Source organism: Amphiprion ocellaris, chromosome 6 (assembly GCF_022539595.1).
Source record: "Amphiprion ocellaris isolate individual 3 ecotype Okinawa chromosome 6, ASM2253959v1, whole genome shotgun sequence".
NCBI lineage: Eukaryota > Metazoa > Chordata > Actinopteri > Pomacentridae > Amphiprion > Amphiprion ocellaris.
Genome location: NC_072771.1, coordinates 30,229,461 through 30,245,816, shown reverse-complemented (window position 1 = coordinate 30,245,816; position 16,356 = coordinate 30,229,461). Strand labels below are relative to the sequence as shown.

Below are 16,356 nucleotides of genomic sequence, written 5' to 3'. Positions count from 1 at the left end.
CTGTAAGAATGAGATAGAGAGCGAAGTGACGGTTTTATTGTTTACCTCTAGCTGTTTGTGCTGCCGGCATGGTGACAGTAAGCCACACGCTGACCCCTGATGTTCTCAGTCCCTTTGGTCCTCTATCCCCTCCTGCCTGCTGCTTACACTAATCGCTTACACATGCAGTACTTAGTTGTCATGGAAACTGTTTTATCGTCATTTTATTGGGGAAAAAAAAAAGTGTCCTTGAGCTGCGTATTAGCCTACAACATAACAAAATGCTTTCTCTGGATTTTTATTTATTCATTTATTTTTAAATGCATCAGTGATACTCTTAAAGCATCTTTCACCCATTGTGGTAGCAAAGACAACATGTTTGACTTCCTAATCTTATTCACATGTCATTTTGTTGCACTTTTTTGCCTCTTATTAATATTGTTCAAAGTCATTTCATTAACCTCCCTCCCGCTTTACTGCTTGTTTTTGTCATCTCGTACTGTCTGCTGTCTTCTGAATTCTACAACTTTGTTACACTATCTCCAGACTCTCCAATTTTCAGACACATTTCCATTGTCTACTCTTAGTTTTTCTTCCCTGACCGTATTTCTATTCCTGCATCATCACACTGTATTCTCATCATGATGATTTCTCTGCCACTTGTTCAGTACACCTCCTACCTCATCTCTTTCCCTAATCCTCCGTCCCACATGACGCCATCGGCCATGTCATCCTGTTGTCATCCCACCTTCGTTTTCTGCTGTCCTCATCTTTTCAACCACCCTCCTCCAATGTGTTTTTCTCTCTATGAACCCATCATTTTTGTTTGTCTTCATTCCCCATTTCTCACTTTTCCAGTATCACCAGCAGCTTTTGCAGCTCAACCACCTTGCAAATGCTGCTGACTCGCTCCGTGAGAAGAGTGATCTCTTGGGGTGTTGCCTCTATCAGACTGCTCAGTATGCACACCATATCCAACTCAGGCTTTTGTCACAGACTCTGTACATTATTGAAGGAGATCAGATCACTAATTCATGTTAGCTGAGCCTAGTGGGGGTTCCGATGGGGTTTGTTGCCTCTTGAAGGCCTTTCATGTGGCGTGAACCATGCCTTAGCCATCACTTCCCACACCTACTGCTCCATCCTACCTTGTCTTCTTTGCTGTCTTACATCTTGTCATTTTACCTCACTCTGGCCCTGTTAATAGCCTCTTCTTCTTTCTTCTCTTTCTCCACAGTTTGTCCAGCTCTGCCACTCTCCCTTCGCATCCCCACAGCTGCTATATAGAGATTTCTGTTCACTCTGTTTCCTGCTGTACTTGCTTTCCATCTCTCCATGCTCCCTCCCTCATTCATTGATGTCTGATCTAATTGCTTTTGCTCTGACCCTGGGGACCAGGGCACAGTGTAACAAGCTCCCAGAGGATGCACTTCGCCTCGGCCTTCGTCTCAGCATCCCTGAATTGCTTTTTTCTTTTTATCTGTTTCCTCACCATCTCTTCCCAGTGCATTCATTCATTAGCAGCTCTAATGCCGTAGCCCCAAGACACACAGCATCATATTGTGACCCTGTGGACTTAACTGAATCTAATCTAAGGCTGGCCACAGCACAAGTTTGCGTCTGATTTCTCGACTTGCAACAGGTCTTCTTTCTGTTTTGGAGTAAAGTTTTTTCTTCCACACGTCATGTTGTGAGCTACAGACAGAGAAAAGAAGTGGTAGAACGAAAAAGCAAGACGAGATTGAAAGAAAGAGAGAAAAATAAACAGGGAGAGGTGGGGAGGCAGAATGAAAAAGTGAGAAAAAGACAACTTGATAACATGGAGAGGCTCGCAGGACCACTGCAACAAAAATGTAATAGAAAAGGCGAAATATGAAGATGCACTCCACTGAACTAAAGCAGATAGGCCAGTGCACATTTTAACAGCTTTGGCTCCCCTCAGAAATAAGGATTTTAGAAATATGACACGCATTTCAACTTCTCTCTCACTGGCATCTTTTGTTTCTTAATCCTGCGGTGTGATATATCACACATCAAGCGACACCCATGAATTCTGCAACCTTAAATGAATCCTGGACCAAAGACACAAACTCACAAATCAAGCGGAAGTGTTTGCCATCCTGAATTCCCCTGTTGGTCTGCATCCTATTTTCACCCCAGTTTGCCAGATAGTGAGGATGCGGCATAAACAGCATGAACGAAAAGAAGCTTAAAATCTCTCAACAAGTCCTGCATGGCCTATGTTGAGATAAGCCAGTGGATAGTCAGTGAATATGAGCAATACATTTCAGAATATCCCTTCAGTTGTCAGTCGTAGTGTGTGTATGTATTCTTAAAGAGCTCGCCACGACAAATACTTCAATATTGATGCCATGTTTCACTTCTACTTGAAGCTCTTTAACAGCAGGCAGCTCAACACCACCACCACCACCAGAGTGTGTGTGTCTGTGTGCTTGTCTTTTTTTTTTTTTTTTGTCTCATAAATTTTCATGACGGAACACCAGCATAAAGATCAAAACATTTTCTCCTGAAGGTTAATAGGTCAAATGCGTTGATCAAAATCTAGTTGTTGCACGTACTCCTCTCATTAGAGGCATTTAAAGAGAATCATTTGATACAGATACTCTGATCTTCCCCTTGGGCCTCCCTGGTGTATACTTTCTCTCTCTCTCTCTCACACACACACACACACACACACACACACACACACACACACACACACACACACACACACACACACACACACACACACACACACACACACACACACACACACTGAGTCGGTCCTTTGGGCTCAGGCACTGGGCTGAATGCAGATATCCCTCTTTGAAGTGAGCGAGCTCACAATTAATGTGTGTGTGTGTGTGCACGCACGCATAAGCGCAAATATACACACACACTCCTGCTGTGTCGGTGCATGCTTCCTTAATCAGATCAGGTGTTTAATTATTAATGCGTGTGTTAAAAGAAGCAGAGGCAGAATATGTTAACAGTTATGACCCTGCAGCAGCACTGTTTAACCTTTACTGTGAAATACTGTAGTCCCGAGTGTGTGTGAGGGTAAACGAGAGGGAGTGTGTTTGAAAAGCTGCTGTGTGAGTGTGTGCATGCATTGCATTGTTCTTGAGACGGGTCAAAATTGCCTTCAAGCAGAAGTGAAACACAACATACGCCACGTACTTGTGCCTCAGGTGACAGTTTAAACATTTATTCTTTTTTTCCCTCTCTGTAGGTGTGTGGAAATCATTGCCAAGGAGGGGAGAAGTCTGAAGGAGCTCTATCTCGTGTCTTGTAAAATCACAGACCACGGTAGGATACTTTCAATCACTGTCCCTTTGTTGCAGTCAACCTCCGACGTTATTATCACAATCATTATTGCCCACATTCGCTACCATGATTCAGGACTCATTTGATTTTTACAGCTTGCCCCTTGTGAGGCTGGCAAACAGTAAAAATATTATTGAAAAGTTCCACATAGAAGTAAGTAAAGTTTGCCAGATCTGCTCTGTGCTACCCATCGATGTAGCCAGAGGTTTAACTTTCAGTCACATCTTTGTAAGTAAACCACTCAGGCTGCTACTTGAAGGCTGGTTTTTGAGTTTAGTTTTGTGAGAAGTTAAATATTGCGATTTGTGGAGGAACAGTGTTTCAGAGTATGTGACGTATGTGGTGGCTCCTACTGGCAGGATTTCTATGCGTTTGCTTGTGTTTGTGGATTAGAGGTGTTTGTATTGTCTGACAGGAGACATACACAGTGTTTTGCTTCCCAGCATACCGGCAGGCAGCTTTTATATCCCCCCAGCATCATCTCCTCTTTTTATTTTGTTTACACTACCTTGCTTCGTTGCTTGATTCCGTTCTGCCATATGTTTTGCAGAATATCTGAGTCTTTCATCAGCTACAGTACAATACACAGTAGGAGTTCTACAGCGCTGAAGCAATGCTGACTAACACTGCTTGCATGAATTATTTGATTCTTCGTGTGGCAGTGTTTGTCTATTTTGCTGTTGCAGTGCCATGGTGTGTCTGCGTGTGTGTGTGTTTGTGCGTGCATGTGTGTACCCTTCAAAATCCTCAAATAACACTCCCAGCTGTGCAGTCAAGTACTGGTTTTGAGTATCTACTTTTCAAGAAGTATTCAACACATCAGAATTTAAAAATCTTTTTTTTTTGCAGTTGTATTATTTCTTATTATCTTTGCAAATCAAAACACGCTCATTTCCATTGTACCAAAACAAAAATCGATCAGCCACGAAGCATGTTTGGTTGAGTTTGATTGTCAGGGGAAGTTTAATTTGACTTTTAGTTTAAATAAGTCCCATTTACTTTCAAAAAATGAGGGTGTCTGCCTTTTCTCTCTTGTTTTTGTATTATGTTAATGTGGCATTGTCAGAATAAATTACCTATTCAAAATTTCACAAAGGGACAAATGAGATAGTAAACAAGTGGGCCTTCTGCTGGTTTGTCCCATGGGGTTGTATTGTTTGTTGCTTAGGGTGAGTTTGTTTCACTATTGAACTTAAAAAAGTAAGTAATCTGTCCTTTTGATAGTTCTTTAGTTCTTAGCTTTTGGTAGTTTCAGACTTTACACCAGTTGTCTGTTAGCTGATATTGCTTCAGCTGTTTGTTTTGTGGCTTGCTGTTGTCTGAATAATGAGTCTATTGAAAAAATGCACAAAGGGAATATTGGAATAAGAAAGCAACAAGCTTTCTGCTTGTTCATCCCATGTTGTTTTCTCGACAGCTTAGAGAGATTAGGCTGAGCCAGCATCTGATTTTGTTGTGGGCCTGCATAAACCATAGAGACATATGTGAAACTGTGATGTACAGATGAACTTGATGTGAATGTGGTTGTGGTGTAGTCTTTACGTACCAGTGTATGATGTGGGCCACAGACCAATATATTCCTCTGCTTGAACACGTTTATTACCATTCATTTGTTGCGGTTGCACTTGTTTTCCCTCACTTTCACTCTTTTTGTTTCTCTTGCTAAGTTTCTCACTTGTTTTTAGCTGTGTAGGTGGCTAATTATTCTTAACCCTCTGAACCCTAAGCAGTTTTTATGGGTGTTCTTTGCTCTTGCAACATTTTTGCTCACTGTGGTTTCATCTTTCACTGCAATATAAACTTCTGCTTCTGGAAACAGCACAACTGTTGCTAGAAGTAGTCAGAACTCAAAAATCCCTTCTATGTAGTATGCCACAGTTGGGATACCATACATCATATAAAAGGGAAACAATTGTTCAATTTATTTACTTATTTTACAAAAATTTTAAAAACCTGTAGTGAACACGTACAACATTTTTCCAAGTACCCACAAGTGTTAGCAATAATGGGGAAAACATGGCTCTGCTTCAACATCTGACAATTTCCTGTTTTATTGTTATGATTTTGTGAAGGCAACATGCACTTCAAACCTTCCTGTGGGTTTTGGGATTCAGTTGGTTAAAAGAATGAAAGGAAAAAGTGAGCATTGAACTAGAACAAAACTCGTCTAACCCAGATTGGGACATGTAGTGAAGAGCACAATAATCAAAAAAGACAAATGAAGCATTTGTAAAATGTAGCACATCTCAAAGTGACTCTTTGTTTGATTCAGTCAGCCCAGCTATGCACCTAGTGAGCAACAGTCTTGAATAGGACGCCATGTTGATATGCAGAAAGCTAGTTTGTCTCAATGCATCCACAGTGCTAATCCATTCAGATCCACTGGCAAGCCACGTTATTGTATGAATTATGGTTTGGATTTTAGATTTGTGCCATTCAAGTTTGCACTTAGAGAGTCAGCAGTTTACAGCTCCAAGTATTGGCTTCTTTTCTGGCCACTAATACTATTTTGCCTATTCTGTAGTGGTGTTAATAAGTAGGAGCAACAGATATGGATTTAAAGGTCCCATGTCATTTCCCAGCTCAAAATACAAAAAAATGCAGTTCCTTTCACCATGATTGTCTAACTCCTGGTTTTAGGGCTGCTCTAAACAAGGTGTTTTTCTTTGAAAACCAATGAGCTACTGCAGTTCCTGCCCTCTTCTGGAAGAAAACACTGCCTGTTTCTGCTTGAGCTGGACAACTATAGTTAAGTGTCACATAGCACCTATAAAGCTGGGAGGCTAACTGGTTGTAGGGGAGGGAGTGTTGAGAAATGGCAGAGGCAAATATGTTTCAATCTTCACAGCTTTTATTTTGCACCTCAAGGTTTATAACCACCAGAAAACACAATTAAAATTGATTTTTCACCATATGGGACCTTAATGCCAGGCCCTTATAGTCTGAAGCCTCCCCAAGGAAGTTCTGATTATTTCATGTGTGTAGACTTAGACGGTTGCTCTCCAAAATGCATTGCAGTTTGCTGCCAACTTCTGTGACTTACAGTAACAATAATCACCTTGACCTCAATGAAACTGAACCTCAACTGTGTCTGCGAGTGTGTGAAACGTTATGTGGGCGTGTGTCTACTGGTGTTTGATTAATGACTCCAAGATCACAATAGTACATTAAACCTGGAATGTACACAGCCACCCCCTTATATATCCCCCACTTTCTCCCAGTGTCTCTCTAATCATTCTGACCAAGATGAATTGGTGATATCTGATCTTGCTCCTTCTCTAATGACCCCTCTGGCCCTATTTGGCTGATGATAGGGTTTGTGTGTTTATGTTTGTGTGTACATTCATGCCCTTCTAGGATAGTGATGCCTGCTGTTGGAGCTCTGTGTTCTAACACAATGATTGGTGGATTTCCTGCTTCTGTCTCTGATAAATTAAATAACAGAAATGAGATTTTACATCTGCCAAGCTGGCCTCCGTTTTTTTCCGCCCATCTCCTGTGCTAATTATTTTTATTAATGGCTTCTCTGAGTGCATTTGAGATGTCCACAAGCCTCTTACATTTGAGTGTTTTGTTTTTTCCTATCCAGCTCTTGCTTCCTGTGTGATTTTATAGGAGGTTTGAGGACAGATACAGAGAGAGAGTGAAACATAAAGACAGGTTTAGATAACAGAAAAAGAAAAGTGGCAATATGTAATTGTACTCCCTGTGCAGATGGTTTTGCAGATTATTTTGTGAGGAAGAGGAAACAAAGTGAGGATAGAGCATTTCTGGCATAATGATCTCACTGAAAGCACTATTAGCGCTGCAAAAAAACCCAAACTTCCTAGACTTCTCTCTCATTCATCAAAGAACATCAAGCCAATTAGCTTAAATAACATTTTGTTTGCAATCAAGGCAGTATAGAGACTTGTTAAAACACCTGGAGTCGATGATTAACATATTTCATGAGGTTTATACATTTTAGCAACTGGGTTTTCACACCTGTAACTTATGATTGATGATGAATAATGGCCACACCACTGAAAGATTCAGTTACACATCTAAAAGCTTTCTGTCCACATTTCCTCTGTTTTGCTTCTGTGTGATATTTAATCTTAGTACACATGGTCCTTTCTATCTTTTGAGGAAATTTGGTTTTCCCATGTCATTTCCAAAGCAATTAACACCCGTCACACACGCACGCACACACACACGCACACACACACACACACACACACACACACACACACACACACACACACACACACACACACACACACACACACACACACACTCATGTCGTGTATCGACACTGTAATATGTGTCCAGAAATCCACTTCATTGAAAGAGCAGAACATTTTTCGTGCAGAAGATACAGTTTACTCCCACACTAAGAGAAAAATTCATTAAGAAAAATAAACATTAACTGTGTTTTACATAATAGGTCACTGTTTCATTCATATTTTACTCCTATTTTACGCTTATTTTTACATTTTATACTTCACTCATTGATATATCTATAGCTATGCACAGTACAGAAGTACTTTTAAGAGTGCACAGAGACAACTTATAAGGTATCCCCACAAATTATAAGACATTAGGAAGTGCACTGTTGTTCTTCATGTCCAAAAACAATGGAAGCCATATGGAAAACATTCAGTATTATCCTGAGCCTCCAGGTTATTTAGATAACACAAGTCATCCTTGCATATAGAGACTCTCCAGCTGCAAGCCTTTGAGCAATTCTGAGTCTTGACCTTTTGTTTGAGAAGCCCTAATCTACAAAGTGGCCACTTATCACTTATGGTTTCCAGAGCTGCAGAGACACTTTTCAGCACATTTTGTAATTATTTGTTTAAATGTCAGGTTATGCTAGTTACAGTTATAGAGTTGGAGATGGCAGGGTTGAGAAAAAAAAATAAATTCTTGTGTTGCCGATTTTGTAAAAAACAAAAATAAAAAATGACATGCATGGCAGTAAAGAAAAGCAGGCCCCTCCAAATCTCATGAGAAAGAGGGGGTCACCTGAAGTTGCTTTAGATAATGTTAAGGGATTATTGATAAAGGAAGTAACATTTTAAACTGGTATATTCTTGCTTTCTCTTCTAGTAGCTGGAAAGATACCATGTGTTTGCTCACCATGGAGTGATGCTGTTCCCTAAACATCACGGGACATAACACATGTTAACTATCTGTACATATATTACTTTTTAAAAAAGTTCCTTATTCCCTGAGGCACACATAAGTGCCTAAGTTTGTCCATTTCCTTTAGCTGCAATAAAAGTACCACTATAACATTGGTTTGAAAGCTGATCCCGATGAGAAAGCCTACTCGGCCTCTCTCCCAGTGCTGATCAGATCTCCACACCATCACTTTCCTTCTCATTGACTGACCCATACACAAGCAGTGGCCCATACTGTGTCTTCAACACACCTGGATAGACAGTGGTACCTTCTCGTCTTCTCTCCGTCTCATCGTCTGTGAGCTCCTTATTGTCTCTTACATGTGTGTGTTTTGCATTCACATGCACCCCTTTGTGTGTCTGCACTGAGTGTGTGTGTACATCTACCTGCGCTTATCTTGTCCCGTGTAGCCCCCCTTGCTTTATCCAGAGACAAAAACAGAGACCTTGGCACCTCCGTTCCTTACATATGGTAATTCTCCTCCTTCACTCACACGCCTCCCCACGATCCATTACCTTGTCAGTCATGGCCTCCTGTGTACATCTGTGCGAATACAAGATCGAGTGAGACACCTGTGGGAGACTTTGTACAAGTGAGAGTGAAGAAAAGGAGAAGCTTTGCTCTGCTTTTAGAGGAATTCAAGTAGGGCTGGTATAGAGTTGTGAAATGGGAGGAATTATTTAAGGTTTCCGGAGTGATGGAAGTCAAAGTCCTCTTCATTTTTGTTTTTTTTTGTTTATTTTGCATATACAGTGTTAGGTGAGTGACATATTGAGCACTTCTGAGTCTTAGATTGGCACAAAATTCTCTCAACAAGCAATTCTGTTATGTGCACTGCTAACAGCAAGTGGAAGCTTAAAGATAAAGCTTTGTAGAGATTTGACTATAAATCCAGTATTTAAATCAGTTTACTGTCAGGTTCTGGGTTGATTTCAGATGAAAGTGTGCATCTGTCTGTCTCTAAAGGCTGCTGAGACTCTAAAGGCCATCCATAGCAACATGAAGGATATCATTAAAAATCTTTGAACTGGGAATTAAAAGTGGTAGAAGTACTTTGCGAGGAAGCCTCTCCTGCTTTGCAGCTATATTGCCCCTAATAAGAAATTTTCACAAAGACAGCCCGTCATCCAGACTGTTGTGATTGTGTTGTCGTTGTATAAGAAGGATTGAGCTACTCAGTTGTGCATTTCATTGTTATGTCCATCTGTATTTACCCATCTGTCAGCTTGTGAGATTATTGTTGTCATTCAATTTTTAGTGTCTTATTCTTTTATTTGATCACCCCCTTCTTAGCTCTCACATAGTCAACATGCATCTAAATTTTTCTCCCGTTTCCCTTTTTTTTTTTTTTTTTGCTGCCTTCAGCTCTGTTCCAAAACCAAACCCCTTTTCCTCCTCTTTTCCCCTCTCATCCCTCTTTTCATTCATCTTTCTGCTCTTGCTTTCATCTGAGGTGCTTTACTCTAAACGCACTGAACGGTGATAGATGGGGCTTCCTCCCCTTGAGCAGAAACCTCAAGAATGAAGTATGGCTGTATGTGCGTATTTACTGATGTGTGTGTATTTGTGTGACTGTGCTTGTTTACATGCCTTTGTGTGAGCTTTGGTGTGCTTTAACAGGTTTTCCTTGCCGCTGGGGAAATTTTGATACACACTCACTCCCCGGAGTACCATAGTACTTTTTACAAGGTGAGGATACTTAGCATAAAAGCAGCTGAAACAGCACAGTAACTACCTTGCTGACAATGAAAATGACATGTGACTGTTATGGATCCATATATAGTATGATAAGACCATTAGGGTATCCTCTAAACTCAAGAGTTATGATGCTAGCTTTTAACCTCAAGCCAGTGGTCACTGTTTTAAATTTTTCTGCACTGTTTGTGGGATTTATGTACACGTTGAAACCTTAAGCACAGTATCTGGATCACTGAGTTAAAGGAAAGTCGCAAGGACTTCAGTTATTGTATATACAGTCATGGACAAAAATGATTAGACCACCCTTGTTTTCTTCAATTTCTTTTCATTTTAATGCCTGGTACCACTTAAGGTATATTACCTGAAAAATACAATGAACACGACAAAAAATGGATCTGACTACATAATACTTTATGTCCTATTTGAAATGCTTAAGCTTAATTGTATTCCCAGGGTATATAAGAGGCCATTTCATGTCATTAGCAGCACTGCACATGCAAAGGCCTAGAGTGGTTTCCTGCTGACATTCAAACCGTAGCACAACTCAGAAGTTGTCAGCTCTCACATAATGCCTAAAACTAAAGAATTATGTGAAGCCACAAAGGCAGCCATCCTGGCACTGCTGGAAATTGGCATGAGTGAGAGACAAGTAGCGACAAAACTGAAGATCTCCAAAACAGCCGTTCATTACACCAAGAAAAAAACAAGCTGAACATGGTACTACCAAATTGCTAGCTGGTCGTGGCAGGAAACTTCTTTCTACTCCACGAGATGACAGTGCACTCATCTGTTCCTGTGTCAGGAATCGTCGTCAGAACTCCAGGGACCTTAAAAATGAGTGGGCACTGTGGAGAAATGTGACTTGTTCGGCAAGAACAGTTTGAAACCGGCTTCTTGAAGCAGGTCTGAAGTCACACAGGGCACAGAAGAAGCCCTTCATCAACAAAATTCTTTTTAAGCCTGGTTACTGTTTGCTGGGATCACAAGGATTGGACTGTTGATGACTGGGCTAAGGTTGTCTTCGGGGATGAATCCAGTTTTCAGTTGATGTCCACTCCAGCCAACTTACTGGTTAAGAGGAAGTCTGGAGAAGCCTACAAACCAGACTGTCTTGCTCCTACAGTAAAACATGGGGGTGGATCAGTGACCATCTGGGGTTGTTTCAGTCTGGGTGGAACAGGGCAAATACAATTGTGTGAAGGGCGAATGAACCAGGTCATGTACAGGGCTACTCTTGAAAACAGTCTTCTTCCATCAGCTGGAAAACTCTTTCCTGCCTCCAATGACTGGGTTTTCCAACAAGACAATGCCCCTTGCCACACAGCAGGATCATTTAAAGCCTGAATGGAGAACCAGAACATTGGAACCATGTTTGGCCTGCTCAATCGGATCTAAATCAAATTGAAAACCTGTGAAAAATCATCAAACACAAAATGGAGAACCACAAGCCCAAAAACAAAGCAAATTTATTTAAATTTGTACAACAGGAATGGGCTGCTGTGACAGCAGAACAATGTCAGAAGCTGGTGGAGAACATGCCAAGACACATGACTGCAGTCATCAGAAACAATGGTTATGCAATCAAGTACTAACTCCTGTGTGTATCATGTGACTAAAACAGACAAAAGAGAAAGCATGGAATGCCTAAAAGCTCTGTTTTTGGCAGTACAATGCCATAGCTATGGATATAAGAACTTAAGTGATTTTGGTTATAATCAAGAAAAACCATGGAAAATGGCTAGACATCAGCTCTTAAATTGAAGTCTTATGGGCTCTTTTTGTTGTTATAATTATATTGGTCCAAACAAATGTACTTTCAATTGTACCAGGCATTAAAATGAACAAGAAAGTGAAGAAAACAAGAGTGGTCTAATAATTTTACCATGACTGTACATGTAATATAATGAAACCTCACAGCGATAAAGTAAAGGTGTTAAAAGCTTTTGCACTGGCTCTGCTATACATCAGCTTCCATCTCCTTCTTCCTTCTTTTCTTTTCGCGTCCAGCCTGTGTGTGTTTTGCCTCCATCTTTTTTATTTACTAAGCAGTTATTCACCACCATACAGTCTAAGTGCTGTGAGACATAATGGGATGTAAACTTAGATAGTGTAATAGCTTGTTTGCTCCTCTCTGTCTGGCGTTCAGTAGGTAAATAATGTAACTCTAAGAGCAGTCGATTAAAATGTGCAGAGCTGTACAGCAGATTTATGTGGGCTGCTAAGGGGAGAAAGTCAATAGACAATCTTTGTCTGTTTGTATCACTCCTATATGTATACATGCATGTGTGTTGAGTAGGAAGAAAGGTTTCTTGGTCAGCCTGGGTGGACTTCTTAATGTCCACGGCCAGTAATGCATAATAGTGTTTTTCAACCGTGGACTAATTTATTCTATACCTTGGTGACTGGTAAAGACATTTTTAGTTTTATTTTAGCCTGTTAGAATTATTTTATTCCAACTTAGAGACCACAAAATCAGAATGCTGGAAGCAATTAACACAGCAAAAACAACTATTTTATTACATTTATTTATAAATTGTTTGAAAAATTATATTATACTTGTATGATGGAGAGATATAATTGAGCTACATTAAGTTCTTTTATCACTGTTGAGTTTTCTGAAGAGAAAAGAAACAGCCCTGCTCAGTAGTTTGTGGATCAGTTTATTATTGAGTTAAATTGTCGAGGTCCTTGGTCTTGAAGAGTTAAATTATTTTTTATTCACCTTAAATGTTGAAGAGTGTAACCATCACAACACAACTTGACAGGAGAGCTTACCCAGGCGTGATCCTTCTGACATCAGTTCCATTAAGCATAAAACAATGGAACTGGAGGTAGCCAAGCCCATAGGCCAACTCCCATGACCCCTTTCTGTATCACTCCATGACCCTAAAAACCAATGAAGCAGTAGTAAACAAAAAAAAGCACCTAGAAGGAAAATTCATAAGCTGTGCGTTTTCTCCTTGAGGGGTAGGAGACACGGAGAGATGGAGGAGGAAGACGGCAACATATGTGGCGCGATGCTACTGGACATGGAGAAGGCAAAGACTCATAAAGTGGGTTATTGTCTCTGCAAATCAATGGGAGTACTTGAGCCCCGAGGAAAACAAGCAGCATTATGACACATTTGGAGCTGGACTTTATTGCTGCTGTAAGACCACCTGAATGCTAAATCACTGGGCTCTGATGTTTGTTCTATGTTGTCAGTGACTGCACCTAATAATCATTGTCATTATCAGTTCATCTATCTGTTGAATAATCATTTGGCCTGTAGATTGTCAGGAAAAAGTGATATATAAGAGCATCACAATGTCTACGGATGATGTGACTCAGTCTAAAACCCCAGTTTTCAATTTGTGGTTACATCAAATGAAGACAGCCCCGACCTTTGCAAAACCGGTACCACTGAATTCGGATTAAAACATCAAAAATGGGTTAATTTGTTGGTATTAATGGCAAACAAACTCTTCTCGCATCTATTTCATGAGACAGGTGAGTACGGGATAGATTTCCAAAAGTTTCAGACTCCTGCCTATTTGCAAAGAATACATTTATTTGTCACGTTTCGGTGTTAGACCTTTACCAGGCAAGTAAATGGGGACTGTTGATTAGTTGCAGAGGTAAGATAACATAAAAAACTTCATTAATCCTAAAGTAAATTTTTGTGTGATATTGCTCAGAAAAAAAAGACATAACATAAAGACTGTAGTGCCTTAAAAAATAAAAAGCTACAAGATATAGGTGCAATACATTACTGAAATTCTTAAAATAAGTTGCTGTACATGAAAGTGAAGCAGTTACAGCTACTCCCTACTTTCCATTGCTTCTCATTGGCTTCACATCGAAGCTGTGTGAATAAATGTATTTTTGCGAGTTACTCAGTATGTGGCAGTATATTTGAAATTAACTGGTTGGTGTTAAAGTTAATATTTTGTTTAAATGACTATAAAAATACAATAAGTAAACCCTTAAAATAAAGATCACCTTTGTAAGAAAAAAGTTTGACTCTAGTTATGGAAACTGCAAGGCAGTCTTACTGTACAGGAATAAGAAAGATGACCACTTTCCCACCATTTGCAAGTTTGGAAAGTTCATTAGATGATATACAGGGAAACTGAGAGGGTGACGGGTAAAGAGGGAGCAGAAACAGCTTGAAAGCTTGGACTTGAACCTACACGGAGGGAAGGTATTTAGCTATATGACCACTGCTCAAGTGCACAAGTACGCTTATATAGGGTTCCAATCTACAGGTTCTTCACAGTGTGTAGTATATAAGTTGAGATTTCCATTTCCTTACATCAGCCTTTGGTGGTATTTGCAGATTGGGGAGCAGTGCAAAGAGGCTGAAATTGAATTAGTTTCCATATATTGTCCTCTCCTCCTCTTTCTCCCGCTAAGCCCAGTGGTCTATCCACTGTTTGCCTTATGGGGGAGAAAAGTGAGGGGGGCTTAAGCTGTGAAGGCTCGGGCTTACACTGTCTACCATCTTACTGGTCACACACAAACACACACACACTTTCTCCCTCACAGACACACACACACACACACACACACACACACACACCCTTGCTTAGGGGATTTACAGCCAGGCAAGCCTCGTTTGCATTTACCCACACAGACGCAATCACACAGGCAGTACGCGCATATTATAGATGCACTTTTGAGCTCATGCTAATATCTTCCTTCACTCGCACTATCAAATTTCAGCACACACACACTTTGCCGTAACTTTCTTTGGGGAGGGAGCTTAAGCCTCTGCCATTTTAGGCTTAAGTCTGTGGAGCAGAAGGATTGAATTGACTTGGGTGTGTGCGCTTATATACAGATTTATATGTAAATGTGTGTTTGTCTTTGTGTACACAGATGTACATGGCCCTCTGATTGTGTGTGTGCGCTGCCAAAGGATGCAATCATGTGTCTATGAGCTGGCAGATGACAACAATGTTTCCATTCTAGATAGAGGTAGCTTTAGTAACAAAAGGCCCCATGTGTGTTTATGAAGCTTTGATATAAATGCTCCATTTGTTCTATCTCTGTCTCACTCACACGATGTCTTCCTCTTTTTCTCAGCCCTGTAGTTCCTAATAACAGCGTACTTTAAGTATGCCCTTGGGACTCAATAACACCAAGCTGTGTAAGTGTGCAGAAGATGTCCCTGTTATTGCTGGCTATAAGGAATTTGTTTATAGAAGTGAGACATTGCATTTTCTTATTTTTCTTATTAGTTCCATTGTGTGTACATGTGTGTATGTGTGTGTGTGTGTGTGTGTGTGTGTGTGTGTGTGTGTGTGTGTGTGTGTGTGTGTGTGCGTGTGTGGATATGACAAGTATTTCCCCAGAGGCAGCATCACATCCACTGTGTGTAGCCTCTGAGTAGCTCTGATACTGCCCGTGGACAGGTGTAAAATGCTCAGTATTGCTGTAATGACTTAGAGGCTCCTCTTCCTCACTGTGGTTATCTCGTTTTATTTTCTCGTGCATTGCTGCCTTTCTCCCTTCCTCTCCCACACTGTCTTGCTCTCTTCCTCTGCCCCTCGCTCCTCATCTTCCGCCTCCTCATCCTCCTCATCTCTCTCAGGTGTGAATGGAGCTGTCCACCAGGTTATGTGGGTGTTGATGTATGTTGGTGACCAGATTTGGGAGTGTTTAATAGTTAAATCACCCTGCTGTGGGTTCTATAGTTAGCTCTAGTTTAGGGGAGCCTTAGGGAAATGCCAACTTACTGAATATGGGTGTTCTTTATTTCTTTTCCATCCTTTTGGCCCTGCATTGCCAATGCTGCTTGCCTGCTTTAATCAGTTTATTCTTCTTTTGTCTGGATTTTTGTTTGTTTGATATTTTCCTAACTTTCCAGCATTTGTGCAGCTTTACTTAAAATTACAGAAGCCCTACAAAATGAAGACATTGTCGGTAACACAATTTATAACCCCCTAGGTGTGGGCTTTCTTTAAGATCAGGACAATTATCATATTTACATAAACATTTATTGATCTGAATCATAAAGCAACTGCATTTTATCGTGCAGTTGCCACAAGCAAGGATTTATAAAGTACTGCTGAGCTTTACTACAGTAATTTGTCGGCGCTTAAGAACTTTTTCCTTGCTTCTAACAAATCTGTTTTACCACATACCAATTAACTGATGAATTGTGCTAGAATGTAAGAGATGCAAATATCAACACAAAAGAAT

The 16,356-nt window shown here is 40.4% G+C and overlaps 1 protein-coding gene across 2 annotated transcripts in view; it reads left to right on the top strand.

Moving 5' to 3' along the window:
• The window catches only part of fbxl17 (F-box and leucine-rich repeat protein 17), a 225,951-nt gene that overhangs the window by 152,236 nt on the left and 57,359 nt on the right, over window positions 1-16,356 (top strand). For both annotated transcript variants that reach the window (XR_002746546.3, XM_023277672.3), the window contains exon 9: window positions 3,212-3,288. Coding sequence is in view for 1 of the 2 variants with exons in the window: in XM_023277672.3 (XP_023133440.2) it covers window positions 3,212-3,288 (77 nt within the window). In the remaining variant the exon portion in view is untranslated. The remainder of the gene's footprint in view (window positions 1-3,211; window positions 3,289-16,356) is intronic.